At 42.8% G+C, this 26912-nt stretch overlaps 1 protein-coding gene across 2 annotated transcripts; it reads right to left on the bottom strand.

The window, feature by feature from the left end:
- Nucleotides 1-3543: 3543 nt before the first annotated feature.
- Nucleotides 3544-14858, bottom strand: LOC139406928 (zinc finger protein 664-like). Of its 2 annotated transcripts, none has more exons than XM_071150090.1 (2): nt 14320-14822; nt 3544-4852 (listed from the first exon to the last, which is right to left on the bottom strand). In XM_071150090.1, exons 1-2 carry the CDS (start codon nt 14624-14626, stop codon nt 4110-4112), a joined length of 1050 nt encoding a protein of 349 aa, XP_071006191.1. In that variant the 5' UTR covers nt 14627-14822; the 3' UTR covers nt 3544-4109. The 2 variants fall into 2 exon arrangements, with proteins under 2 accessions (XP_071006191.1, XP_071006192.1); XM_071150091.1 differs by lacking the exon at nt 3544-4852 and adding an exon at nt 5921-7702 and having other exon boundaries at nt 14320-14858.
- Between the last annotated feature and the right edge of the window lie 12054 nt (nt 14859-26912).

Consider the following 26912-nt stretch of genomic DNA (forward strand, 5'->3'; position numbering starts at 1 on the left):
ACAGCCATATAAGGAGACAATGGAAAACAGAGCTTCAGAAATTCTGCTAATTCCTGGGTGATGCATCATCTTGGTTTCGCCTGTAGAATGAGTTCTGGGGCACTTACAGACAAAATCTTTGCAGATTCTGAAACTTCAGAGTGTTTTCTTTCCAAAACGGTCAAGAATATGCATAGTCGAGCATCTTTTCGTGACAAAATATCGCGCTTAAAACGGGAACGTTTTTTATCCAAAAATGAAATAGCGCCCCTAGAGATCCAAGAGGTTAAAGAACATAGCGGAACAAGTCTCATCATGTTCTAGAAAGCCACTATGCGCACGCTCCAGGAAAGCTCGAGCCTTCTGCTCCTGCAGCTCCCTGAGCTGCGCCTTTAGGGCTGCGAATCTCTCCCAGTCAATCGACCCGCCGAGGTTGCCTGCCTCGTACTCGAGTTCAATTAACCTTTGGATACGATCCACCTCCCTCCTTTCCTCCCTTTTTTTTCTTCTACAATATCCTATTATAAAAGCCCTTATCCTCCCCTTGACTAAATCCCACCACTCTAACACCCCCTCGCACATGGACCGGAGGCCGTCAAGCCTCCGAAAGAAACAAAAAAATGCATCAACGAAAGCCTGCTCCTCCAGTATATCCCGATCTAACTTCCAGTACCCCCTACCGAAGAGGCAGACTGGCGACCCCACCTGCAGGAACACCCCGTCGTGATCCGTGAAGAAAACAGGCAACAGCCGCCCAGACAACTGACCCAAAGACCTGGATACAAAAATGTAGTCGAGCCTCCGCGCAACCCCCCTGGAGTTGCGCCATGTAGGACCGACCATTGCCGGAGTAGTGTGCAGGCCACCATCAACCAGACCATGGCAAGCCATTAGCCCAGAGATGGCACCTGCACTGCTATCACCGCCTAACCCTAAATCTATATTAAAGTCTCCTCCTATCACCAAGTGCCTGTTTGTAACACACAGGGGCGCCAGACAGTCCACCATCTCCCTCCTGTCTGCCGCCACCTGTGGCCCATACACCCCAATTAACCTATATCTAGCTTCTCTAAACTTAACATCTATCCCCAAAACTCTACCCTGCATTATTACAAAAGTGTTCTCTATTTTAACCTCTCTATGCCCACACAAAATCCCTACTCCTGTTGAGTGCACCCCTCCTATGCCCCAAAAAGATTCCCCCTTATCCCACTCCCTCTTAAATCTACACACATCCCCACCATCCCTCAGGTGAGCCTCCTGTAAAAAACAGAAATCAAACCCCACACCCTCTAAATAACAAAAAACTGCCCTCCTTTTAACATTATCCCTTAACCCCCTAACATTTAGACTAAAAAAAGAAACAGAACTATTCATTTAATTATTTACAACAAATAAAAACCCCAAAACCCAAAGAAAAACCAGGAGACTCACCCGATGCTCCCCTGGTCCATCTCCACCGGCGGGGACGTCCTCTCCTCTCCTGACGCCCCCCCGTCCTCCATCCCAACCCATGATCCAGGCAGTGTGTTGGGTCCTCCCTCCCCACCCACCATCCCCCCCTCCCTGTTTGCCTCGGGGCTGCATATAGGGGACCCCATCTCCCCAAACAGGAGTTGGGATCCCTCTAGCAAACAACCCACCGACCCCTCACTGGAGTCATCCACTAAAATGCAAGGGGCTGAGGCAAACCGGGAGGACAAATTACCCTCCCCTCCCCCCCCCGCCACTCTTAACCCCCCCTCCCCCTCCACACCCCCCTCCCTCTCACTTCCTGCCAAGCTCCCCCTCTTTATCCCTTTCTTCTTTGGTGAAGGAGGTAGCGGGGAGACACAACGTCCCATCCCCACTAACCCCTCCACCAAATCCCTCATTTCGACCTCGAGGAAGCCTGGCAGGCTGTCCCCCCACTCCTTCCCCCCATCTCCCCCCCCCTACCACCTCCACTCCTCCCTCCTTCTCCGTCACTGTCCCCGTTCCCTCTTCCACTCCTTCTCGTACCACTGTCCCCTTCTCCTTCTTCTCAGCTCCTCCACCTTCTTCCGTCCCCTTTTTCTTCTCTCCTTCTGTTCCATTATTTTCTTCTCCTCGCCTCTTTCTTCCCACCTCATCCTTCTTCTCATCTTCTTCCTGCGCCGTCTTTTCCCCTGTGCCATCCATGCAATCCGCACGCGTCCTTTCTTTCCTCCCCCCATCCCCCGCTCCCCCCCCAGCTGCAGACGCGTATGACCTGTGACGAGCCGGGCAATCACGCCACAGGTGTGCTCTTGAGCCACACCCGTGGCAAGCCTTGGGCTCGTCACACTCCTTGGCCTCGTGCTCTTCCGACCCACAAAAACAACATTTCTTGGCGCTGCACGAGGCCAGGATATGGCCGTAGGCCATACAACGCCTGCAGAACGGGGGCTGACGTGCATAGTAGAGTGTTCCCCTGTCAGCCCCCAGGGAGAACATCGCCGGAGGATGGAGGTAGCCATCCACACTCTTCGGGGACTCCCTGAGTAACGCCTGGAAACCTCTCCTCCCATTCCAGAAACCCAGGGAGTCCCTGAGGTACCTCGCTGAGGAGACATTGTCCATGTACCTCCCCAGAAAGGCCCTCACCTCTTCATCTTTCACATGCGGATTGTACACGGTTACGGTGACCACCCTGAAGTTGTTCTTCGCCAGGCTGGTCACCGCATAATGGCACAGGGGTCCCGTTTTCTCCGCTTCCTTTGCCATCTTCATTACTTCGTCATGTTTCTCTTGCTTGTGAAACGTCACATCAAAACCCTTTTCATTTGGGTTGCCTTGAAGGCAGAGTACTTCCTTCACCTCTATCCTGAGGCATCCCATCAATATGGTCCTTCCAAAAGTTTCCCTGCCCCAAGGTTCCATCTCCTTTTCAGTCCATGAAAATCTTACGGTATTTGCTATACCAATCCCCGGAACCGACCAGGTTTGCTTGTTTGTATTCATTTTTCTTCAAAAAAATAAAAAATAAATAAAAAAAAGCTCTCTTCAGAAAGAAGCTTCAACACCAAACTTAGACAGGAAGCCAACCAAAAAGGTGGAGCACCTAAAGGTGTTGACTCTCCACATCTATCAAGACAACTGGAGCACTGGGCCAGACACTCTTAAATAGAACCTGGACCAGCTCAGGTGAAACACCTTCCCACTAACGAGATGGACAAGCCAGCACAGGTGTAACACATACCTACTAACGAGGTGACACCAATCAGTGTACCGAAGACACATTTCAGTTGAATGCATTCAGTTGTACAACTGACTAGGTATCCCCCCCCCAAAAAAAAATCAGAACTCTAGAACCTAAACAAAACTCATCTCCAATACGGAAAAATGTGCAGTCAAAATAAATTGTGATCCATGGTAACGCACTGGCAAACACAAAACACAAATATTTGAGACTGCCCACCCTTGAGACAATCAGCAACCAAGTTGTCCTTACCACGGACCTGTCTGATTTCAAGAGGGAAATCCTGCAATATCCTTAGTAACTTTACACCTCACTGCGGAGCTTCTCTCTCTTTTCAGGGTTCACTTGATAGGCATGTTGTTGGATCGGGGCCCAGTCCATAATGTCATTCTCTAGTACATTTGGGTTGGCACATCTGAGAATAAACCCTGATATTCTAAAAGCAGGGCAACAAAGTCAATATAATTGCAACCACAAATTGTGAGTTAGTTGCATAAATAATCACAATGACTAAATATTACATGAATTGTAAATATAAAATATCAACACCAAATGTACATCCCTTTTTCATATGTATTGGCAATAATTCACTTACACGTCCTGTTAAAATTAACAGCTCAAAAAACACACGGAATCTGGGAATAATGTGTACATCACTGGTTAGAAGACAATTTGTAGAAAACAGCTAGCTACATATCGATTTAAGTGGGTCACCAACACTGTAAGTGCAACACAACTATTTTTTTGTTAGTCACTTTTTGTTAGACCACATAAATAGTACTCTTTTCAATTCAGAGCCTGGATTTCCCCCTGAGGCTAATATCCTTATGCTGAAATCAATAGAACAGGGGACAAATATTTAGGGTTCTACATTATGACAACATTAAAATACTCATACTACAACGTTAAAAACATTCTAAATAGTGAGATTCTATTTCATTGATATCGTGAAACAACTCCTTCCTGTATGTATTTTCTGATGTTTGATCAGAGATCTTTTACTAGAGTATCTCTTGTCACATTGATCACAGCTATAAGGCTTCTCTCCTGTGTGTGTTCTCTGGTGTATAGTCAGACTGCTAGATGTAACAAAACTCTTCCCACATTGATCACAGCTATAAGGTTTCTCTCCCGTGTGTGTTCTCTGGTGTGATATCAGGCTGAATGACTGACTAAAAGCCTTCCCACATTGTTTACAGTTATACGGTTTCTCTCCTGTGTGTGTTCTCTGATGTTTAGTCAGACTGCTAGATGTAACATATCTATTCCCACATTGATCACATCTATAAGGTTTCTCTCCTGTGTGTGTTCTCTGGTGTGATTCTAAACATCCTGAAGAAACAAAACTCTTTCCACAGTCAGAGCAGCTAAATAGTTTCTCTCCTGTGTGTGTTCTCTGGTGTTTAGTTAGACTGCTACATGTAAGATATCTCTTCCCACATTGATCACAGCAATAAGGTTTCTCTCCTGTGTGGATTCTCTGATGAATTGTAATGCCTGCTGAGGAGGTGAATCTCTTCCCACAGTCAGAGCAGCAATGAGATTTTTTCCCTGTGGGTCTCTGCTGGTGTTTCTTGAGGAATTCTGATCTGGAGAGACTCTTCTCTGCCTTGTCAGCATCATGATGTTGTTGTTGAGGCTCCCCAGAGGATCCATGATAGCCATGTCTCTCTCCTGTGTGAACATCAAAGTCAGACAGATGGTTAAAGGCCCACAACAGCAGAAATCCACTCTAAAAAGGTGATGCCAACAGCGTAGCCATGATGTTGTACAACAATTGACTGTAATTGTCTGTAATGAATGTAAAAATTATTTGACAATGGTCTTAAAGACAGTCAAGTGAGAGTCCTATTTTGTCTTGTTTTCACATCAGTAGAAACATCAATGATTTTAGGCTAGAAGAAAGTTAAAGTCATCGAAATCCTAAGTACTGTGTCAGACAACTTTTGGTCTCCAATATAGGCCCCTGACCGTGTTTGCTAAAACTGCAGCACAAGGGCGATGCGCACACAATTTGATTGCATTAACTCCTCCCTGCTAATGAGGAAACCAATAGTTATGGATGTAACTATGCAAAAATGGTGAGCAAAGATTTTAGTTTTTCAAAGTATTCTGAATATTACAGTGCAAGATCAGGAGTGCTACTCAAGGAGGCTCACATTAAGTTCTGTGTCTATTGACTAATTCACCACCGTGGGGGAAAATTCAGGGGAGTTCTCATAGGCTGACAGCAAAAATAGCCTCCATTTACAGGTTGCTTATGAGTGCATTTCACATTACTTTTGGATTATAATTGTACGTCTTGTTTGAATGTCCTGTGTGTTATTGTTGCAAATCAACTGCTTTATACTTAAACATTTCAACCACGGAGGGGTTGTACACTAATTGGCCCATAACTTCACCTAACAATAACATAGACCTACTGTAGCACCCATAACTTCACCTAACAATAAAATAGACCTACTTTAGGACCCATAACTTCACCTAATATAAACCTACTGAAGGATCTATAACTTCACCTAACAACAACAGACCTACTGTAACAATACATCACGTAGATGTATATAATGAACAGACTGGGTCTATACTGCTCCTACATAGTGTAACAATACAGTGCATTCGGAAACTATTCAGACCCCTTCACTTTTTCCACATTTTTGTACATTACCGCCTTATTCTAAAATGGATTTTCAAAAACTCTATCTACAATACCCCATAATGACAAACCAAAAACACGTTCTTAGATTTTTTTTGCTAATTTATTAAAATAAACAGAAAAATCATATTTACGTAAGTACTTTGTTGAAACACCTTTGGCAGCGATTATTGCCTCCAGCCTTCTTGGGTATGACACTACAAGCTTGGCACACCTGTATTTGGGGAGTTTCTCCAATTATTCTCTGCAGATCCTCTCAAGCCCTGTTAGGCTGGATGGGGAGCTTTGCTACACAGCTATTTTCAGGTCTCTCCAGAGACGTTTGATCGAGTTCAAGTCCGGGCTCTGGCTGGGCCACTCAAGGATATTCAGAGACTTGTCCCAAAGTCACTCCTGAGCTGTCTTGGCTGTGGGCTTTGGGTCATTGTCCTTTTGGTAGGTGAACCTTCGCCCCAGTCTGAGGTCCTGAGCTCTCTGTAGCAGGTTTTCATCAAGTATCTCTCTGCACTCTGTTCATCTTTCCCTCGATCCTGACTAGTCTCCCAGTCCCTGCAGCTGAAAAACCTCTCCACAGCATGATGTTGCCGCCACCACCACACTTTACGCCAGTGCTGCATGAGATGATTGTCCTTCTGGAAGGTTCTCCCATCTCCACAGAGGAACTCTGGAACTCTGTCAGTGAACACCGGGTCCTTCTCCCCTTACTGCTCAGTTTGGCCGGGCGGCCAGCTCTAGGAAGAGTCTTGGTGGTTCCAAACTTCTTCCATTTAAGAATGTGCTCTTGGGGACCTTCAATGCTGCAGATATTTTTTGGTACCCTTCCCCTATCTGTGCCTCAACACAATCCTGTCTCGGAGCTCTATGGACAATTTCTTCGACCTCATGGCTTGGAATTTGCTCTGACATGCATTGTCAACTGTGGCACCATATATGGACAGGTATAATCATAAACAATATGTTTTCATGTGGCATAAACAAAAACACAAATTCTCAGTCAAAAATATTAGTCAGAATACAGCCTTTCTATTTTCTCATGTAATTTCAGGTTCTCTGACTGGGAAAATGTCCTTCCACACAGAGAGAGAGCAGTGGTTGGACTTTTATCGTGTGTTTCCTCTTATGCTCCTTCCGGCTTCCTAACTGAATAGAACTCATTCCACAGTGGAAACAGTGAGAAGTCTGGTCCCTCTCCTACCAAAGACAGAGTATTTAGTTGAATACTAAAAAGAGAACGGAATTAAACCTCCATAAAATAAAACTGTCTTCCTGTGAGGCTAGATTCCTCAAAAACCTGAAGTCAGTTTTCAGAACATACCATAATTTTCATAACTTGGTGGCCGCCCCTAATAATAATAATGTAGAACATTAAATCTAACCTTACTTTCATGTTTATAGGCTGAGCAGAGCTCTATAAAAGGGAACGGGGGATACCTAGTCAGTTGTTCAACTGAAATGTGTCTTCTGCATTTAACCCAACCACTCTGAATCAGAGAGGTGCGGGGGGCTGCCTTATTCGACATCCACATCTTCAGTGCCCGGATTTTCTTCTGTGTGTATTCTCTCATGCCTTTTCAGGGTAGCTAACACGGTAAAACTCTTTCTACACTGGAAGCAGTGGTAAGGCTCTTCTCCTGTGTGTATTCTCTCATGCCTTTTCAGGTTAGCTAACAGGGTAAAACTCTTTCCACATGGGAACATTGTAAAGGCTTTTCTCCTGTGTGTCCTCTCATGCAGTTTTAGGTTCCCTAACCAGCGAAAACTCTTTTCACAGTGGGAGCAGTGGTGTTATCTCGCTGGTTTGGGCGTCTCTGGGTCTGGTTCCCCTGAAGGACTCTTCCTGCTGTCATAGTGAGAGTCTGGTCTCTCTCCTGCCAAAGACAAACAGTATCTAGTTAAACAGAGACCTGAATGAAACCTCCACGTGATAAAGCTGTCTTCCTATGAGGTTTAACCTAGAATAGATACCTTAATAAAAGAGCAGAACTAGTCATCACAGAGTGGCTGTAGTGCTTTGTAGGCTGGGTAAATCAATTTGAATTCAAAACATTTTGACAGCGTCCCTTTTGATAAAAAAAAAAAGCTTTTATTACATTGTTTGACTATGGAAGAAGTGGTAAGAAAGTGGTTTTTGTAACTGAATGTAAAAACATTCATGAGATATACAGTACCAGACAAAAGTTTGGACACACCTACTCATTCAAGGGTTATTCTTGTTTTTTATTTCTACATTGTAGAATAATAGTGAAAACTATGAAAACACATATGGAATCATGTAGTAACCAAAAAAGTGGTAAACTACTCAAAATATATGGAATGCTTTTCCAACAGTCTTGAAGGAGTTCCCCACATATGCTGAGCACTCGTTGGCTGCTTTTCCTTCACTATGCTGTCCAATTCATCCCAAACCATCTCAATTGGGTTGAGGTCGAGTGATTGTGGCGGCCAGGTCATCTGACGCAGCACTCCATCACTCTCCTTTTTGGTCAAATAGCCCTTAACACAGCCTGGAGGAGTGCTGGGTCATTGTCCTATTGAAAAACAAATGATAGTCCCACTAAGCGCAAACCAGATGGGATGGCATATCGTTTCAGAATGCGGTGGTAGCCAGACAGGTGTGTGCCTTTCCAAATCATGTCCAATCAATTGAATTTACAACAGGTGGACGGACTCCAATCAAGTTGTAGAAACATCTCAAGGATGATTAATGGAAACAAGATGCACCTGAGCTCAATTTAGTGTCTCGTAGCAAAGGTCTGAATACTTAGGTAAATAAGGCATTTGTTTTTGTTTTTTTAAATAAAAGTGATTTTTTTTCAAAAAACTCATTTTCGCTTTTTCATTATGGGGTATTATGTGTAGAATGAGTCTGATTTTTATTTATTGTAGAATAAGGCTGTAACGTAACAAAATGTGGAAAGACTTTAGTGACATAAATAAGGGGTTAAAGACATTTTGTTTTATACAGTGCCTTGCGAAAGTATTCGGCCCCCTTGAACTTTGCGACCTTTTGCCACATTTCAGGCTTCAAACATAAAGATATAAAACTGTATTTTTTTGTGAAGAATCAACAACAAGTGGGACACAATCATGAAGTGGAACGACATTTATTGGATATTTCAAACTTTTTTAACAAATCAAAAACTGAAAAATTGGGCGTGTAAAATTATTCAGCCCCTTTACTTTCAGTGCAGCAAACTCTCTCCAGAAGTTCAGTGAGGATCTCTGAATGATCCAATGTTGACCTAAATGACTAATGATGATAAATACAATCCACCTGTGTGTAATCAAGTCTCTGTATAAATGCACCTGCACTGTGATAGTCTCAGAGGTCCGTTAAAAGCGCAGAGAGCATCATGAAGAACAAGGAACACACCAGGCAGGTCCGAGATACTGTTGTGAAGAAATTTAAAGCCGGATTTGGATACAAGAATATTTCCCAAGCTTTAAACATCCCAAGGAGCACTGTGCAAGCAATAATATTGAAATGGAAGGAGTATCAGACCACTGCAAATCTACCAAGACCTGGCCGTCCCTCTAAACCTTCAGCTCATACAAGGAGAAGACTGATCAGAGATGCAGCCAAGAGGCCCATGATCACTCTGGATGAACTGCAGAGATCTACAGCTGAGGTGGGAGACTCTGTCCATAGGACAACAATCAGTCGTATATTGCACAAATCTGGCCTTTATGGAAGAGTGGCAAGAAGAAAGCCATTTCTTAAAGATATCCATAAAAAGTGTCGTTTAAAGTTTGCCACAAGCCACCTGGGAGACACAAACATGTGGAAGAAGGTGCTCTGGTCAGATGAAACCAAAATTGAACTTTTTGGCAACAATGCAAAACGTTATGTTTGGCGTAAAAGCAACACAGCTCATCACCTTGAACACACCATCCCCACTGTCAAACATGATGGTGGCAGCATCATGGTTTGGGCCTGCTTTTCTTAAGCAAGGACAGGGAAGATGGTTAAAATTGATGGGAAGATGGATGGAGCCAAATACAGGACCATTCTGGAAGAAAACCTGATGGAGTCTGCAAAAGACCTGATACTGGGACGGAGATTTGTCTTCCAACAAGACAATGATCCAAAACATAAAGCAAAATCTACAATGAAATGGTTCAAAAATAAACATATCCAGGTGTTAGAATGGCCAAGTCAAAGTCCAGACCTGAATCCAATCGAGAATCTGTGGAAAGAACTGAAAACTGCTGTTCACAAATGCTCTCCATCCATCCTCACTGAGCTCGAGCTGTTTTGCAAGGAGGAATGGGAAAAAATGTCAGTCTCTCGATGTGCAAAACTGATAGAGACATACCCCAAGCGACTTACAGCTGTAATCGCAGCAGAAGGTGGCGCTACAAAGTATTAACTTAAGGGGGCTGAATAATTTTGCACGCCCAATTTTTCAGTTTTTGATTTGTTAAAAAAGTTTGAAATATCCAATAAATGTCGTTCCACTTCATGATTATGCACCACTTGTTGTTGATTCTTCACAAAAAAATACAGTTTTATATCGTTATGTTTGAAGCCTGAAATGTGGCAAAAGGTCGCAAAGTTCAAGGGGGCCGAATACTTTCGCAAGGCACTGTATATCTCATAAAGGACAGACACTTCCGAACAAACTTCCTTTAGATTTTTGGGGGAAACAATGTTACTATGGTTACTGTTGTTCCATGTTGTGAATATTATCCAATGTGTTACAGCAGTACGGCCAAATCATGTTTTGACATGAATTAACTTTTTAATATTTTTTGTTGATACTTCAAGGGGTCTTACAATTCAAAATCAGAACGCAAAATCATCCTTGGTATAACCTTCTTAAAACAGTACTACACTGGGGAAGCCCTTCATGTTGGAGGGTGTTTCTACAGTACTATACTGGGGAAGCCCTTCATGTCGGAGGGTGTTTCTACAGTACTACACTGGGGAAGCCCTTCATGTTGGAGGGTGTTTCTACAGTACTACACTGGGGAAGTCCTTCATGTTGGAGGGTGTTTCTACAGTACTACACTGGGGAAGCCCTTCATGTTGGAGGGTGTTTCTACAGTACTACACTGGGGAAGCCCTTCATGTTGGAGGGTGTTTCTACAGTACTATACTGGGGAAGCCCTTCATGTTGGAGGGTGTTTCTACAGTACTATACTGGGGAAGCCCTTCATGTTGGAGGGTGTTTCTACAGTACTATACTGGGGAAGCCCTTCATGTTGGAGGGTGTTTCTAGAGTACTATACTGGGGAAGCCCTTCATGTTGGAGGGTGTTTCTACAGTACTACACTGGGGAAGCCCTTCATGTTGGAGGGTGTTTCTACAGTACTATACTGGGGAAGCCCTTCATGTTGGAGGGTGTTTCTACAGTACTATACTGGGGAAGCCCTTCATGTTGGAGGGTGTTTCTAGAGTACTATACTGGGGAAGCCCTTCATGTTGGAGGGTGTTTCTACAGTACTACACTGGGGAAGCCCTTCATGTTGGAGGGTGTTTCTACAGTACTACACTGGGGAAGCCCTTCATGTTGGAGGGTGTTTCTACAGTACTATACTGGGGAAGCCCTTCATGTTGGAGGGTGTTTCTACAGTACTACACTGGGGAAGCCCTTCATGTTGGAGGGTGTTTCTACAGTACTATACTGGGGAAGCCCTTCATGTTGGAGGGTGTTTCTACAGTACTACACTGGGGAAGCCCTTCATGTTGGAGGGTGTTTCTACAGTACTATACTGGGGAAGCCCTTCATGTTGGAGGGTGTTTCTACAGTACTACACTGGGGAAGCCCTTCATGTTGGAGGGTGTTTCTACAGTACTATACTGGGGAAGCCCTTCATGTTGGAGGGTGTTTCTACAGTACTATACTGGGGAAGCCCTTCATGTTGGAGGGTGTTTCTACAGTACTATACTGGGGAAGCCCTTCAGGTTGGAGGGTGTTTTATCTTTTGACACTTCAGCAACTGGTTACAGTGTGTTAGTACAAGGCGTGGAGATGGGTTGCATGGAAGTTCCTTTATATAATGTGGAACTGGAATCTGATCTTATGTCTCATTCCGTTGTCGTTGGAGTGAGTCCTAGCCTACCGGTGAAGGGGGTCTCATTCATATTGGGAAATTATTTGGCTGGAGGGAAGGTTGTGCCAAATCCTGTCGTTTGTAAGGAACCCAGAATTGAGGAACCTGATGGGTTATCAGAAAAGTACCCTACAGTGTCCTCAGCATGTGCCATTACACGTGCTCGGTCTATGAAATTCACCGGGAGCAAGTCTAGTGTTGAGGATGTCAGCGATCCCACCATGATCGATCTGTCAAACATTTATGGGTGATCCTGATTTCGGTAAACCTCCAGAGTTGACCTCTCCTTTGAAACCCCCAAAGGTGAGAGTTTGTAGAACCTCTGAATGAAGAGAGGATCCCTATAGTTGACACTTGGATGTCTAGGAAGCAGCTGATTGCTGAACAGAGAAGAGATGTTTCTAGGAAGCAGCTGATTGATGAACAAAGTAAAGATGTTTCACCCTCTCCTCTTTTTGCTGAGATATATCCAGAAGAGGAGTTTAATGAAGTTTCCATTGGTAATTTTGACAGAAATTATGTTCTAATGAGGAAATGGCGTTCTAACGAGGAAACAGCGTTCTAACGAGGAAACGGCGGTCTAACGAGTAAATGGTGTTCTCGCTCCACTTCTGGACAAGACGATTGGCCCAATTTATCTAAAATTGTTGTTCCAGTTGCCCTTCAGCAAGAGATACTGAGGTTGGCTCACGATGGTAGTATGGCAGGCCATCTTGGGGTCAACAAGAAGGCTGAAACAGGATGTTGTGGCTCACTGTAAATCCTGTGGCGTTTGCCAGCGGGCAGGTAAACCGAACCAAGCCGAACCAGTTGCACCTTTGCAGCCTATTCCTGCTTTTGACAAACCTTTCAGCAGGTTTCTGGTGGACTGTGTTGGTCCTTTGCCTAAAGCCAAGATTGGTAAGTATTTCAGTTAACTAGTGATAGACTATTTATTTGTAATGGGGAATTTATATAATAAACTCAATCTAAGGGAAATCAATACACACAATGAAACAATGAAGGAGCAAGAATTGGTGGAAGCCAGCGGAGGAAATTCTGAAGAGAGACTCACCAATATCTTCACCACACAACCCTCCCCTTCTTCTTGACTCAACATTTTAAATTATACTATTTGAGCTGCTTTTCACTGACAGCCACAACTCAATAATCAGTGAGGCATATTGCCACACGCATTGCCCAAATAGGCATAAGCCTACAAGCTTGTGATTTGAAACCAAACACAGGCATTTTTTTTAAAGAAGCTAATGATCCCTGATTCCTCTGTGGCAACGTCATGCTTTCTGGTCAAGAATTTTATTGATTTCTGTGTAGACAGGAGTAATTTGTAATTTGGGACAATTTATTTACCTGTTGGACCCACCGCTATGCCAATTATCTCCTGTTCTATTAGACACACCACTATGCCATTTCTCTCCTATTCTATTGGACCCACCACTGTGTAATTTCTCTCCTGTTCTACTGGACACACCACTATGTCATTTCTCTCCTGTTCTATTAGACCCACCACTATGTCATTTCTCTCCTGTTCTATTGGACACACCACTATGTCATTTCTCTCCTGTTCTATTGGACACACCACTATGTCATTTCTCTCCTGTTCTATTGGACACACCACTATGTAATTTCTCTCCTGTTCTATTGGACACACCACTATGTCATTTCTCTCCTGTTCTATTGGACACACCACTATGTCATTTTCTCTCCTGTTTTATTGGTTTTCATATCAACTTTATTTCATTGTCCAGAAGCCAAAAGGCACAATTCTAGTTGTTGCAGCTTTAGACTCCCCCTCTTTCTAAGTTCCTAAAAGAGATTTTCATCTGTCAGATATGAACCTCTATCAGGTGGACTGTATAGAACGGTTTGTTCATCTCTGTCAGATATGAACCTCTATCAGGTGGACTGGATAGAAAGGTGTGTTCTAATAAAACACTGTAGGAGCTAGTAGCTTAGCATCTCTCTCCATTGAATACAGGCGGTTGACTTCAACAACTCTCATAGAATATATTTTAAAAAATGATTACAATAATTATTAGTATCCACCAATCCAAAGAAAGGTGTGAGCTAGAGAACCAGCAGTGCCGCTTTGTGGACAACGACTCCCCTTGTTAGGGCGAAGAGACATCTTGTCAGTATATCCATAATCTTTGGTGTAGCCAACTCAACTTTCGCATGGCACTATTGGGCAGCAACGTGTGTAGTAAAAAATCACTACATGAAAACCACTACAAGCCATGCCCCCCAGTCTGCGGTCAGCAGATAACATATATATTTGAGAATAGTCTAAGTCAAACAAGGGGTAGCTTGCTCTCTACATAGTCTGATTCTAGACATAAGTCATAATTCTAGGGCCCTCCGTTGAAGAGGTATTGACGAGCCAACTCCGAATATCCAAAGTTAAAAACTTATTTAAGGCGATACTTACTGGTGTTACTCAGATCTCTGGTTTCCACCTCTTCATCTTTCAATGTGACAGTAATCTCTCCTTCCTTCTTCACTCCAAAAACTGCATCCTCCTCTTCTTTTACTGTGACATCCTCCTCCTCTTTCACTCTGAACGAGTCTTCCTCTTCTTCTTTCACGGTAACAGCCTCACCCTCTACTTCTTGTTTTACTGTGACATCCTCCTCTTCCTTCTCTTCTTTCACGACAATGTTCAGCCCCAGAGCTTCTTTCTCCGTCCAGCAGACCTCCTCTTCTTTAACAGGAGGGGAGTAGTTTAGGGAGCTCATGTTCGGGGATGTTAGCTAGCTAGCTATCATGAGCGACTAGGCTAGTGCTACCTTAACCAGCCAGCTACTATAGCTGACTAATAAAAACGTAATATTAAATAGGTTAACAAGTAAATAAGACAGACGCGTGTCTAAAACACAGAAGCTAATATACACCGAAAGCGTCTAAATAGCTTGAATCTTCCGGCTTTGTTGGCTAGCAAGTTATCGAGGTGGTTGACTAGCTGTTAATGAAGAACCGTCCACTAGATTATACGTCACGCTAGCAGCATCGCCTGAAAGACGCACATCGCCGTCTGCTGACTGGAGTGGGAAAAGCAGTCAACTGGATCATATTTTATTTTCAGACAAAGATTCTTTTAAATTGATTTAATTAAATAATACTATTATATTTAGACATACAAAATGTGTTGATTGATTATTGCGAATATTTTTTTTTTTACTACAGCACATTTAAGACAGTTTCATTAAGTCATACTAAATCTAAATAAGTAGCTAGCTACTGGTGTAACAATACATCATGTGGAGGTACACTACCGTACAAATGTTTGGGGTGACATAGAAAATCTCCTTGTTTTTGAAAGAAAATCACTTTTATTTGTCCATTAAAATAACATCATATTGATCGGAAATACAGTGTTGGCATTGTTATTGTTGTAAATGACTATTGTAGCTGGAAACGGCAGATTTTTTTCATGGAATATCTACATAGGTGTACAGGGGCCCATTATCAGCAACCATCACTGCTGTGTTCCAATGGCACGTTGTGTTAGCTAATCCAAGTGTATCATTTAAAAGGCTAATTGATCATTAGAAAACTATTTTGCAATTATGTTAGCACAGCTGAAAACTGTAGTGCTGATTGTAACAAAGTTTTTGTTAACAGTGTTTTTGCATAACAATCAGGCAGTAGAACAACAATAATCATCACCCTCTTAACCAATCTTCCCTCCCCTTAACATTGGGTTTGATTCAGACCCTGAGTGTGCCTGGTGGTCATTGGTTTTGATTCAGACCCCGCCAGTGTGCCAAGTGGACATTGTGTTTTATTATGCCTTTGTACAGTTCGAGGATCAGTTCTCCTCCACAATGCATATACAATACCGGTTAATTGTTTGGACACACCTCCAAATTCAATGTTTTTTCTTTATTGTAACTAGTGTCTACATTGTAGAATAATAGTGGAGACATCAAAACTATGAAATAACTCATATGGAATCATGTAGTAACCAAAAAAAGTGTTAAACAAATAAAAATATATTCTATATTTTAAATTCTCCAAGTTTCTCATTTTAAAAGGCTAATTGCTCATTGAAAATAATTGTGCAATTATGTTAGCACAGCTGAAAAATGTTGTTCTGATTAAAGAAGCAATACAACTGGCCTTCTTTAGACTAGTTGAGTATCTGGAGCATCAGCATTTGTTGTTTCGATTACAGGCTCAAAATGGCCAGAAACAAATCATTTTCTTCTGAAAATCGTTAGTCTGTTCTATTTCTGAGAAATGAAGGCTATTCCATGTGAGAAATTGCCAAATTGTTCCCAGTGCACAGCTGAGCAAGAGGACAAGTACATTAGTATCTAATTTGAGAAACAGACGCCTCACAAGTCCTCAACTGGCTTAAATAGTACCCGCAAAACACCAGTCTCAACGTCAACAGTGAAAAGGCGACTCCAGGATGTTGAACTTCTAGGCAGAGTTGCAAAGAAAAATCCATATCTCAGACTGTTTAAAAAGAAAGAAAAGATTAAGATGGGCAAAATAACACAGACATTGGGCAGAGGAAGATTGGAAAAAAGTTTTATGGACAGACAAATCTAAGTTTGAGGGGTTCGGATCACAAACAAGATCATTCGTGAGATCCAGAAAAAATGAAAAAATGCTGGATAGCTTGACGCCTTCTGTCAAGCATGGTGGCTGGTAATGTGATGGTCTGGGGGTGCTTTGGTGGTGGTAAAGTGGGAGATTATACAGGGTAAAAGGGATCCATTTTGCAACGCCATGCCATACGCTGTGAACGGCGCTTAATTGAAGCCAATTTCCTCCTACAACAGGACAGTGACCCAAAGCACAGCTCCAAACTATACAATAACTATTTAGGGAAGAAGCAGTCAGCTGGTATTATGTCTATAATGGAGTGGCTAGCACAGTCACCGGATCTCAACCCTATTGAGCTGTTGTGGGAGCAGCTTGACCGTATGATACGTAAGAAGTGCCCATCAAGCCAATCCAACTTGTGGGAGATGCTTCAGGAAGCATGGGGGGAAATCTCTTCAGATTACCTCAACAAATTGACAACTAGAATGCCAAAGGTCTGCAAGGCTGTAATTGCTAAAGCAAAGTTTGAAGGACACAATTATTATTCCAATTATTAATAATTATTTATAACCTTGTCTACATCTTGACTATATTTCCTATTCATTATGCAACTCATTTCATATCTGTTTTCATGGAAAACAAGGACATTTCTAATTGACCCCAAACTTTTGAACGGTAATGTAGGTTCAACAGGTTTGAGCAACACAGAATTTAGAACAGTCACATTATTATAGATGATGTCCCACATGCCCTTGAGCGTGCGCAGCATCGCCTTTATGTCATCTACTAAACCACTGGCCATGTTCGAGAGCATGAAATTCATGCTGAATTGTGGGTAAATGGTGACTGGCTGACTGATTTATAAATAATAATGTGTAGTTATTTATGATATAAGGCGATTTGTAAATCAGTCAGCTGGCAGTCGCCTGCAGTGTCGAACAAGCCCAATACCACACCAATCAGGTTCGATGAAATGAATCTTCAGAAGTCATTGATGACGCGCTGCTGATAAAGTGATACAGGCATCAGCACACTGCTTTGAAATATACTGCTTAGTGTTTTGGAAGCATTCCTCGTAGATCCGGTATCAAACATAACATCCCTACCGAAAAGTTGACAAAACAAAAAGGAGCAAGCAGGTTGATTTTCTCTTTTGTTTTGAGCCCACGGCAGGAAGGCACCAGAGTCTACCGTGTTAACACAAGTTCCCTCTAGATAACACAACCACACAGTTCATGAAAAGCATTAGGTGTGGCTAACATTTGCAAGCTTGAGCTAGATACCGACCTAGCATACAAACTCGGCAGCACAGAGGAGATCCTCCACATGACGTTGAGAAACAGCGCATTGTGGGTAGTTTCGAAGATATCTGGAAATAAGTGAATAAATATGTAATGACACAAAAACATAACTGTTTATACTTATAGGTAACCAGATCTTCAATACAACTAACTCACCATCTCTTTAACCACACTGTTTTGTTACACTGGTGAGTAAAAACTCATGCTTCCTACACTTTTTGTCTGAAAATTAAATATACGTTTTACTCAACTGCGTTACCCACTCCAGTCAGCAAATGGAGGTGTGGGACTTTAAGGCAATGCTGCTAGTGTGACTTATAATCTAGTGGACAGAAAGCTTCTTTCAACAGCAGCAACAGTTTTTCAGCCACCTTGACAGCTTGCTAGACAAAATAGCCGAGCCAATAAAGCTCTTTAGATGCTTTCATGTTTATTAGCCACTGTGTTTTAAACACACTTCTGTCGTCTAGTTAGTTATCCGATTTAATTTCACATTTACGGTGTAGTTGTTATTGGTCAGCTAGCGGGCTGGTTAAGTTAGCATTAGCCTAGCTAACATCCCCGACCATGCGGTCACTAAGCTACTCTCCAGTTAAAGAAGATGAGGTCTGCTGAACGGAGGAAGAGGAGAATATCACAGTAAAACAAGAAGTAGAGGGTGAGGCCGTTACTGTGAAAGAAGAAAAAGATGCGTTCAGAGTGAAAGAGGAGAAGGATGCAGTTTGTGGAGTGAAAGAGGAGGAAGGGGAGATGACTGTTACATCGAAAAAGCAGGAGGAAGAAGAGGAGGAAACTGGATATCTGGGCCCGGTTTCCCAAACTCATCTTAAGGCATCCAATGGTTCTAACGGTGAACTTAGCAATAAGATGGTTTTGAGAAACCGTTCCCTGATTAAAAACTTGTTATGGCTGCAATCCCGTTAACGGGATAATTGTCATCAACAACCTCTGAATAGCATAGCGCTACATTAAATAAATATTACTAAAAATATTTATATTCATGAAATCACAAGTGCAATATAGGAAAACACATCTTAGCCTTTTGTTAATCCACCTGTCGTGTCAGATTTTGAAATTATGCTTTACAGCGAAAGCAATCCAAGCGTTTGTGTAAATTTATCGATTGCTCGACAAAACATTAAATACACTTAGCATCAAGTAGTTCGGTCACGAAAATCAGAAAAGCAATCAAATTAATCGTTTACCTTTGATGATCTTCGGATGTTTTCACTCACGAGACTCCCAGTTACACAATAAATGTTCCTTTTGTTCCATAAAGATAATTTTTATATCCAAAATACCTCCGTTTGTTTTGAGCGTTATGTTCAGAAATCCACAGGAAAGAGCGATCACGACAACATAGACAAATTCCAAATAGTTTCCATAATGTCCACAGAAACATGTCAAACATTTTTTATAATCAATTCTCAGGTTGTTTTTAAAATATATAATTGATAATATATTAACCTCAACGGTCTTGTTCAGTAGGAGAGGGAAAGGAAATGGATGCCCAAACTCTGTTGCACGAGCAAAACTCATGCGAACACTTGACGCGATGTTACCGTTCTGGCTCATTTTTCAAAATAAAAGCCTGTAACAATGTCTGAAGACTGTTGACACCTTGAGGAAGCGATAGGAAAAGGAATCTGGTTGATATCCCTTTAAATGGAGCAAAGGGAGGCTATGGAACATGGAGTTTTCAAAATAGAAGCCGCTTCCTGGTTTGATACTCCTCAGGGTTTCGCCTGCAATATCAGTTCTGTTATACTCACAGACAATATTTTGACAGTTTTGGAAACATTAGAGTGTTTTCTATCCAATACTAATAATATGCATATACACTGCTCAAAAAAATAAAGGGAACACTTAAACAACACAATGTAACTTCAAGTCAATCACACTTCTGTGAAATCAAACTGTCCACTTAGGAAGCAACACTGATTGACAATACATTTCACATGCTGTTGTGCAAATGGAATAGACAACAGGTGGAAATTATAGGCAATTAGCAAGACACCCCCAATAAAGGAGTGGTTCTGCAGGTGGTGACCACAGACCACTTCTCAGTTCCTATGCTTCCTGGCTGATGTTTTGGTCACTTTTGAATGCTGGCGGTGCTTTCACTCTAGTGGTAGCATGAGACGGAGTCTACAATCCACACAAGTGGCTCAGGTAGTGCAGCTCATCCAGGATGGCACATCAATGCGAGCTGCGGCAAGAAGATTTGCTGTGCCTGTCAGCGTAGTGTCCAGAGCATGGAGGCGCTACCAGGAGACAGGCGTGGAGGAGGCTGTAGGAGAGCAACAACCCAGCAGCAGGACCGCTACCTCCGCCTTTGTGCAAGGAGGAGCAGGAGGAGCACTGTCAGAGCCCTGCAAAATGACCTCCAGCAGGCCACAAATGTGCATGTGTCTGCTCAAACGGTCAGAAACAGACTCCATGAGGGTGGTATGAGGGCCCGACGTCCACAGGTGGGGGTTGTGCTTACAGCCCAATACCGAATACCATGGCATTTGCCAGAGAACACCAAGATTGGCAAATTCGCCACTGGCGCCCTGTGCCTTTCACAGATGAAAGCAGGTTCACACTGAGCACATGTGACAGACGTGACAGTCTGGAGACGCCGTGGAGAACGTTCTGCTGCCTTCAAGATCCTCCAGCATGACCGGTTTGGCAGTGGGTCAGTCATGGTGTGGGGTGGCATTTTTTGGGGGGGCCGCACAGCCCTCCATGTGCTCGCCAGAGGTAGCCTGACTGCCATTAGGTACCGAGATGAGATCCTCAGACCCCTTGTGAGACCATATGCTGGTGTGGTTGGCCCTGGGTTCCTCCTAATGCAAGACAATGCTAGACCTCATGTGGCTGGAGTGTGTCAGCAGTTCCTGCAAGAGGAAGGCATTGATGCTATGGACTGGCCCGCCCGTTTGCCAGACCTGAATCCAATTGAGCACATCTGGGACATCATGTCTCGCTCCATCCACCATGCACCACAGACTGTCCAGGAGATGGCGGATATTTTAGTCCAGGTCTGGGAGGAGATCCCTCAGGAGACCATCCGCCACCTCATCAGGAGCATGCCCAGGCGTTGTAGGGAGGTCATACAGGCACGTGGAGGCCACACACACTACTGAACCTCCTTTTGACTTGTTTTAAGGACATTACATCAACGTTGGATCAGCCTGTCGTGTGGTTTTCCACTTTAATTTTGAGTGTGACTCCAAATCCAGACCTCCATGGGTTGATAAATTTGATTTCCATTGATAATTTTGTGTGATTTTGTTGACAGCACATTCAACTATGTAAAGAAAAAAGTATTTAATAAGAATATTTCATTAATTCAGATCTAGGATGTGCTATTTTAGTGTTCCCTTTATTTTTTTGAGCAGTGTATTAGCAACTGAGACTGGGGAGCTGGCCGTTTACAATGGGCACCTTTTCATCCAAGCTACTCAATACTGCCCCTGCAGCCATAGGAAGTTATTAACACTAGTAAGTACTGTCTTAAAAACAGAGGCACAAACTCTGCAGTTGTTGAACTGATGTTTGGTGTTGAAGCAGAAATCTGCACTTGCTACATCCATATTGTGACTTTTAAATTATTTATTTATAGCCATTGATTCTTTAAGAATATAACAGATTTGTTATTGCACTGCAGATTGCTGAGTTGTGTGGTTTTTTTTAACAGAAACAAAATGGCTGCCCAGAGGCTTGATTTGGTAAACAGCTGAGGGATCGGGGAAGGAGAAATGTAACCACTCTCAAATTCATAGAGAAAGCTATTGTAGCAACCGTAACCCAACACCTAGCGACCTCGTCAAGAAGTTCAGAAATCTTGGCGTAACAGTTATAAGGTGTTGGCTTGACAGTTGTTGGACCCAGGTTTGACTTCAGCTCAGGGCTACCCCCTGAATTCACTACACTATGAATACAAAGACTGGCCATCCATGAGGTCAAAATTATTGTTTTAAACAGATTTTGAGGCTATATAGTATATTCTATAATTGCCAGTGAAGATTTCCTGTGGGGGCAAATTATTAGAGCTGTGAAAATATATATTTTACTAGGCAAGTCAGTTAAGAACAAATTCATATTTTCAATGATGGCCTAGGAACAACTGCCTTGTTCAGGGGCAGAACAACAGATTTGTACCTTGTCAGCTCAGGGATTTGATCTTGCAACCTTTTGCTTACTAGTCCAACCCTCTAACCACTAGGCCACGCTGCCGCCCCAACCTAACCTGATGATCCCTTCCCCCTTTTCCATTTGGAGTGCCAATTTATCTGACAATTTCTACCAACCTGCGTGCCAGTTATGATTGTAATATGAACATTTTACTGGAACAGTTTAATTTAATTTATAATAGTATCTCAAAATTATTGTCTGTGATTAATCTACATTCTATCGAAATCAAAATGAAAATTATACAACTCTAAAAGTAACTTTTATTGCCTTTGCCAATCATGTTAAAAAAATAGCCTACATAAAGCCAACAAATAAAAACATTGCATTCTGCAGGTAGAGAATATCCTGATAAAAATAAATATTCTATAAATCACATTGGCTGCACATGGCCTGTCTACAACAAACTTGAACATATCAACTATCAACTGGGTCCTCTGAAACTTGCAACATTGTATAAAATATTCTAGGCCGTCAGTTTCCCATGCCAGTAAGTTCTGAACAGACACAGCTGTCGGCTATTTGTGCAAAGGATAAGAAGTCATCAGGTATTTTATGACATTTCCACTGGATCAGAGCATTACATTTTTTGCATTAATGCCGAGTGGTTATTGAAAGGGTGAGAGCTGGAAATGTTTTGCGAAAATACTTTGAGGAACTATTTTAATTTACAATAGATTTTAATAAGACTTTGTTTACTTGTTGTTTGAGGTGAAGAACATTGTATTTGCGAAGCTCCACAACTCATTAGTGGTGGTGCGTTAAGACAAGCAGAAGTACTATCAGACATCCCCAAATTGGCACATTTATAGGCCTACATTTGCGCGCACGCCAGGTAGACTAGTGTCATGGTAATTTCCTGTATTACTAAGTGAAAGGAGAGTTTACAAACCACACACAAGTCAGAGTTATACTTTAAACTTCATATTTTAATAATATGAGCTTCACACCATAGCCCTTTGACTCTCAGATCAATTCCGTGTCTATAAATTAATTCTGAGAGTGTCAACATAATGGCAACTGAGATATTTTATAGCAAAGATCCACCCCTCTCAACTCACAATGACGAACCACAGGTCTTAGGAAAACTGCACAAAGGAAGACTTTTACTTGAGAGAGGAGTATCCCATAGCCAGACAGCATTAGCTATAAATTATCGTTCAGTTTGCTCTCTAAGACAAGGTTCTACTTCTCGTTCTTGGTACTTCATATTACCAAAACATTACCTTATCCAATGGCATATATCAATTGCCAATTCTAGATACTCCCATCTCAAATACAACCCACCCCTGGACAAGCTCCCTGAGAGGAGTGAGCCTCTAGGTCATATACTATGAAAGACAAGTTTCGACATCAGAGGGGACATACACTGGTTCCAGACACTGCCATACTCCTCCCCCCAATGGGAAAAGTAGGGAGTGACTGGTGTACAGACATTGTGGAGCCCTTCACATGGTTTATCAGATACTCTCACATATGAAGACAATCCTGACCTCTCCCCTCTCTGGGCCCCCAGTGACTTTTCCCACATAAGCATATTTATGAAAGTAGATAAAACATCTTATTTATCAATGTTACCTAACTAATTCTGATTCTGCTACGACACTAGTCCTACTTTTATATACTTAATTAGGTAGACTCGTCCTACTTCTATATGCGTAATTAGGTGTGCATCCTTACTCAACATTGACAGGAGTGTTTCAAACAAAAGACAATAAATTGACATCTGACGCATCTTGCGGGGTCAGGTCTGGATGGTCTGCCAGGGGCCGTTTCATTTAGTATCCGTTTGGGTCGGCATGGGGAATGATTGTATTTTCCCATAGTATGTTTTACCGAAGTTGACCCGACTGAAAGGGAGTGTAACTTTATGACTATTGTTGGATTCGGGCAAAACTTTGAACATTGAGATATTAAAGACATGATAGTTAAGACGCAGAGTATATAAAGGAGTGAGATCTGAAGAAAGACAGAGTGGCTGTGGAATGTGCTGGGTGGACGGGAGGAGATCACAGGATTGCTTTAGGGTAAGCGATGGACATATGTGGATTAGGCGAAAGAGGGGTTGAGGTCAGGTAAGATCCTCTGAAGGGAGTAATAAGGGTAAGGTATCCTGTTACCCTCTTCCTGTCGAACCAGAAGATGTATGGATTGGAGAGAAGGAGGAGTGTCCAAAGTGGGGTATATATACTTGTGATGGTGAGAATATGTTTTTGTCTGAATTACAGCTGTAACGACCCTTTGGGAATTATTAAACTTGGTTGAGCTTCTCTAGTGTTCGTGAGTTATTTACTCTGAAAAATTAGAACCTAACACTATAATTAGTGTTCCCTGAAGGAGGGAAATAAGGTTCAACACCTGTTTGTCCCCACCCCTTCCTGGGTCGGTGAAGAGCGGCATTAAATTTAAGGAATAAATCCGAGCCTCACACTCATAACCTGTGGAATGCAGGGCTTCCAGCGAGGCGTGAATTTAATAGTATGTTGTACCTAGTTTCTCTCCTTCAGGGAACAGTAGTTATAGTCATAATGTTACGCTTGTCATATGATGAATTTCAACTTAAATACGGGATCTTGCTATCGGACAGTTTTTTTATATTCTGAAATGCACTCAAACTACGTATCATTTTGTGGCTCCTTATGAAACAGTTTTCGTGGGCACAGAAATACTAAATCATTTCAGAGTTTGCTAAATCCAATGGTTTTTAACTGAGAGTCATCTTGTAATCCAAGATGGCGTAGCAGTAAGACGTGTTTGTTGTTGTAAATGTTATGTTTTTTCGTCTTTTTTTGTATATATTGCAATATATTTAAATCTCTTTTTCCATTTTTAAATTACATATACCTTCCGGCAACCTGCCTCACCCAATGTGATATGGATCTGCTATTTTTTAGACCTTATAGCTAGAACCTCCATCAGAAGCTAGCCATCGGAAGCTAACCAGCTAATTACATACTAGCTATTTCGTCATTGTTAGCCACTGCTAGCGGCCTTTTCCTTTTTAGCTCAGACACCAGCCGCTTTTAGCCTGTATAATACCTGCCAGTCTGCACAGCGAGATATCAACCCTGAGCATATCAGACTGTTTTTCTCCACTACATCACAGTATTCCTGCCGTAAGCTCTGGACCAATACACCGGATAATCGCAGCTAGCTAGCTGCTACCGGGTGGCCCAGCCTCGAAGCTAGCATTGAGCCAGCCCCATCTCCCGGCCTGCTCAGTGGACCATATGATCACTAGGCTACACAGCTGATGCCTCCCAGACTCTTCACTAAGACGACTAGAAGCCACTACATCACCAGATTCCTGCCGTAAGTTCTGGACCTTTGCACCGGAGTGGCTATACTGGCTAATGCCCTTGTCCCGAAGCTAGCACTAGCTAGCACTAGTTAGCCTCGAGCCAGGTGCATCTACCGGCAAGCAAACAAAATTACTCCAGCTACAATACCTCTTTTGCCAATTGGCCTTTGTCAACACGGAGCCCCGCCGATCCATCCGACTGGTCTTCCGACGTAATTCTGTCCGATGTGCCCTCATCCGGCTTTTGAAAGATGTCGGTGACGCCCTTGTCTCGAAGCTAGCACCAGTTAGCCTCGAGCCAGGCGCATATCCCGGCTAGCATAGTAACGACTACCTAACGGCTTCCCTGTTTCATATATTCCTGTTCACTGGACCCTATGATCACTTGGCTACATAGCTGATGCCTGCTGGATTGTTCATTAATCACGGGTCTCCATTTTGTTTATTTTGTTTATCTGTCGGCCACAGCCTCGAACTCAGGCCCTGTGTGTGGTTAACTGACCCTCTCTGCCCATTCATCGCTATTTTACCTGTTGTTGTCTTAGCTGATTAACTGTTGTCTTACCCGTTGTTGTCTTATCTAGCTCTCCCAATCAACACCTGTGATTGCTTTATGCCTCGCTTTATGTCTCTCTCTAATGTCAATATGCCTTGTATACTGTTGTTTAGGGTAGTTATCATTGTTTTATTTTACTGAGGAGCCCCTAGTCCCACTCAACATGGCTCAGAGAGCTCTTTTGTCCCACCTCCCACACATGCGGTGACCTCACCTAGCATAACTAGTGCCTCCAGAGATGCAACCTCTCTTATCGTCACTCAATGCCTAGGTTTAACTCCACTGCACCCGCACCCTACCATACCCCTGTCTGTACATTATGCCTTGAATCTATCCTACCACGCCCAGAAATCTGCTCCTTTTATTCTCTGTTCCCAGCGCACTATTCGACCAGTTCTGATAGCCTTTGGCTGTAGCCTCATCCTACTCCTCTGTTCCTCGGGTGATGTAGAGGTTAACCCAGGCCCTGCGTGTCCCCAGGCACTCTCATTTGCTTACTTCTGTCATCGAAAAAGCCTTGGTTTCATGCATGTTAACATCAGAAGCCTCCTCCCTAAGTTTGCTTTACTCACTGATTTAGCACACTCTGACAACCTTAATGTCCTTGCCGTGTCTGAATCCTGGATTAGGAAGGCAACCAAAATTTCTGAAATTTCCATCCCCAACTACAACAGTTTCCGTCAAGATGGAACTGTCAAAAAGAGAGGAGTTGCAATCTACTGCAGAGATGGCCTGCAGAGTTCTGTCATACTTTCCAGATCCATGCCCAAACAGTTCGAGCTTCTAATTTTAAAAATGAATCTCTTCAGAAATAAGTCTCTCACTGTTGCTGACAACCCTCAGGTCCCAGCTGTGCCCTGGACACCATATGGACACCATATGTGAATTGAATTGATAGTTTGTTCTATTAGGTGACCTAAACTGGGATATGCTTAACACCCCGGCCGTCCTACAATGCAAGCTAAATGCCCCCAATCTCACACAAATTATCAAGGAACCCACCAGGTACAACCCTAAATCCGTAAACATGGGCACCCTCATAGATATTATCCTGACCAACTTGCCCTCCAAATACACCTCTGCTGTTTTCAATCAGGGTCTCAGCGATCATTGCCTGCATCCGTTATGGG

This window comes from Oncorhynchus clarkii, chromosome 4, assembly GCF_045791955.1.
Source record: "Oncorhynchus clarkii lewisi isolate Uvic-CL-2024 chromosome 4, UVic_Ocla_1.0, whole genome shotgun sequence".
Classification (NCBI taxonomy): Eukaryota; Metazoa; Chordata; class Actinopteri; order Salmoniformes; family Salmonidae; genus Oncorhynchus; species Oncorhynchus clarkii.

Coding starts and splice junctions, on each gene's coding strand:
- LOC139406928 (XM_071150090.1), bottom strand. CDS start 14,626: ATGAGCTCCCTAAACTACTCCCCTCCTGTTAAAGAAGAGGAGGTCTGC. Junction 4,853..14,319: donor CAGAGATCTGAGTAACACCA/GTAAGTATCGCC, acceptor ATGTTCACACAG/GAGAGAGACATGGCTATCAT.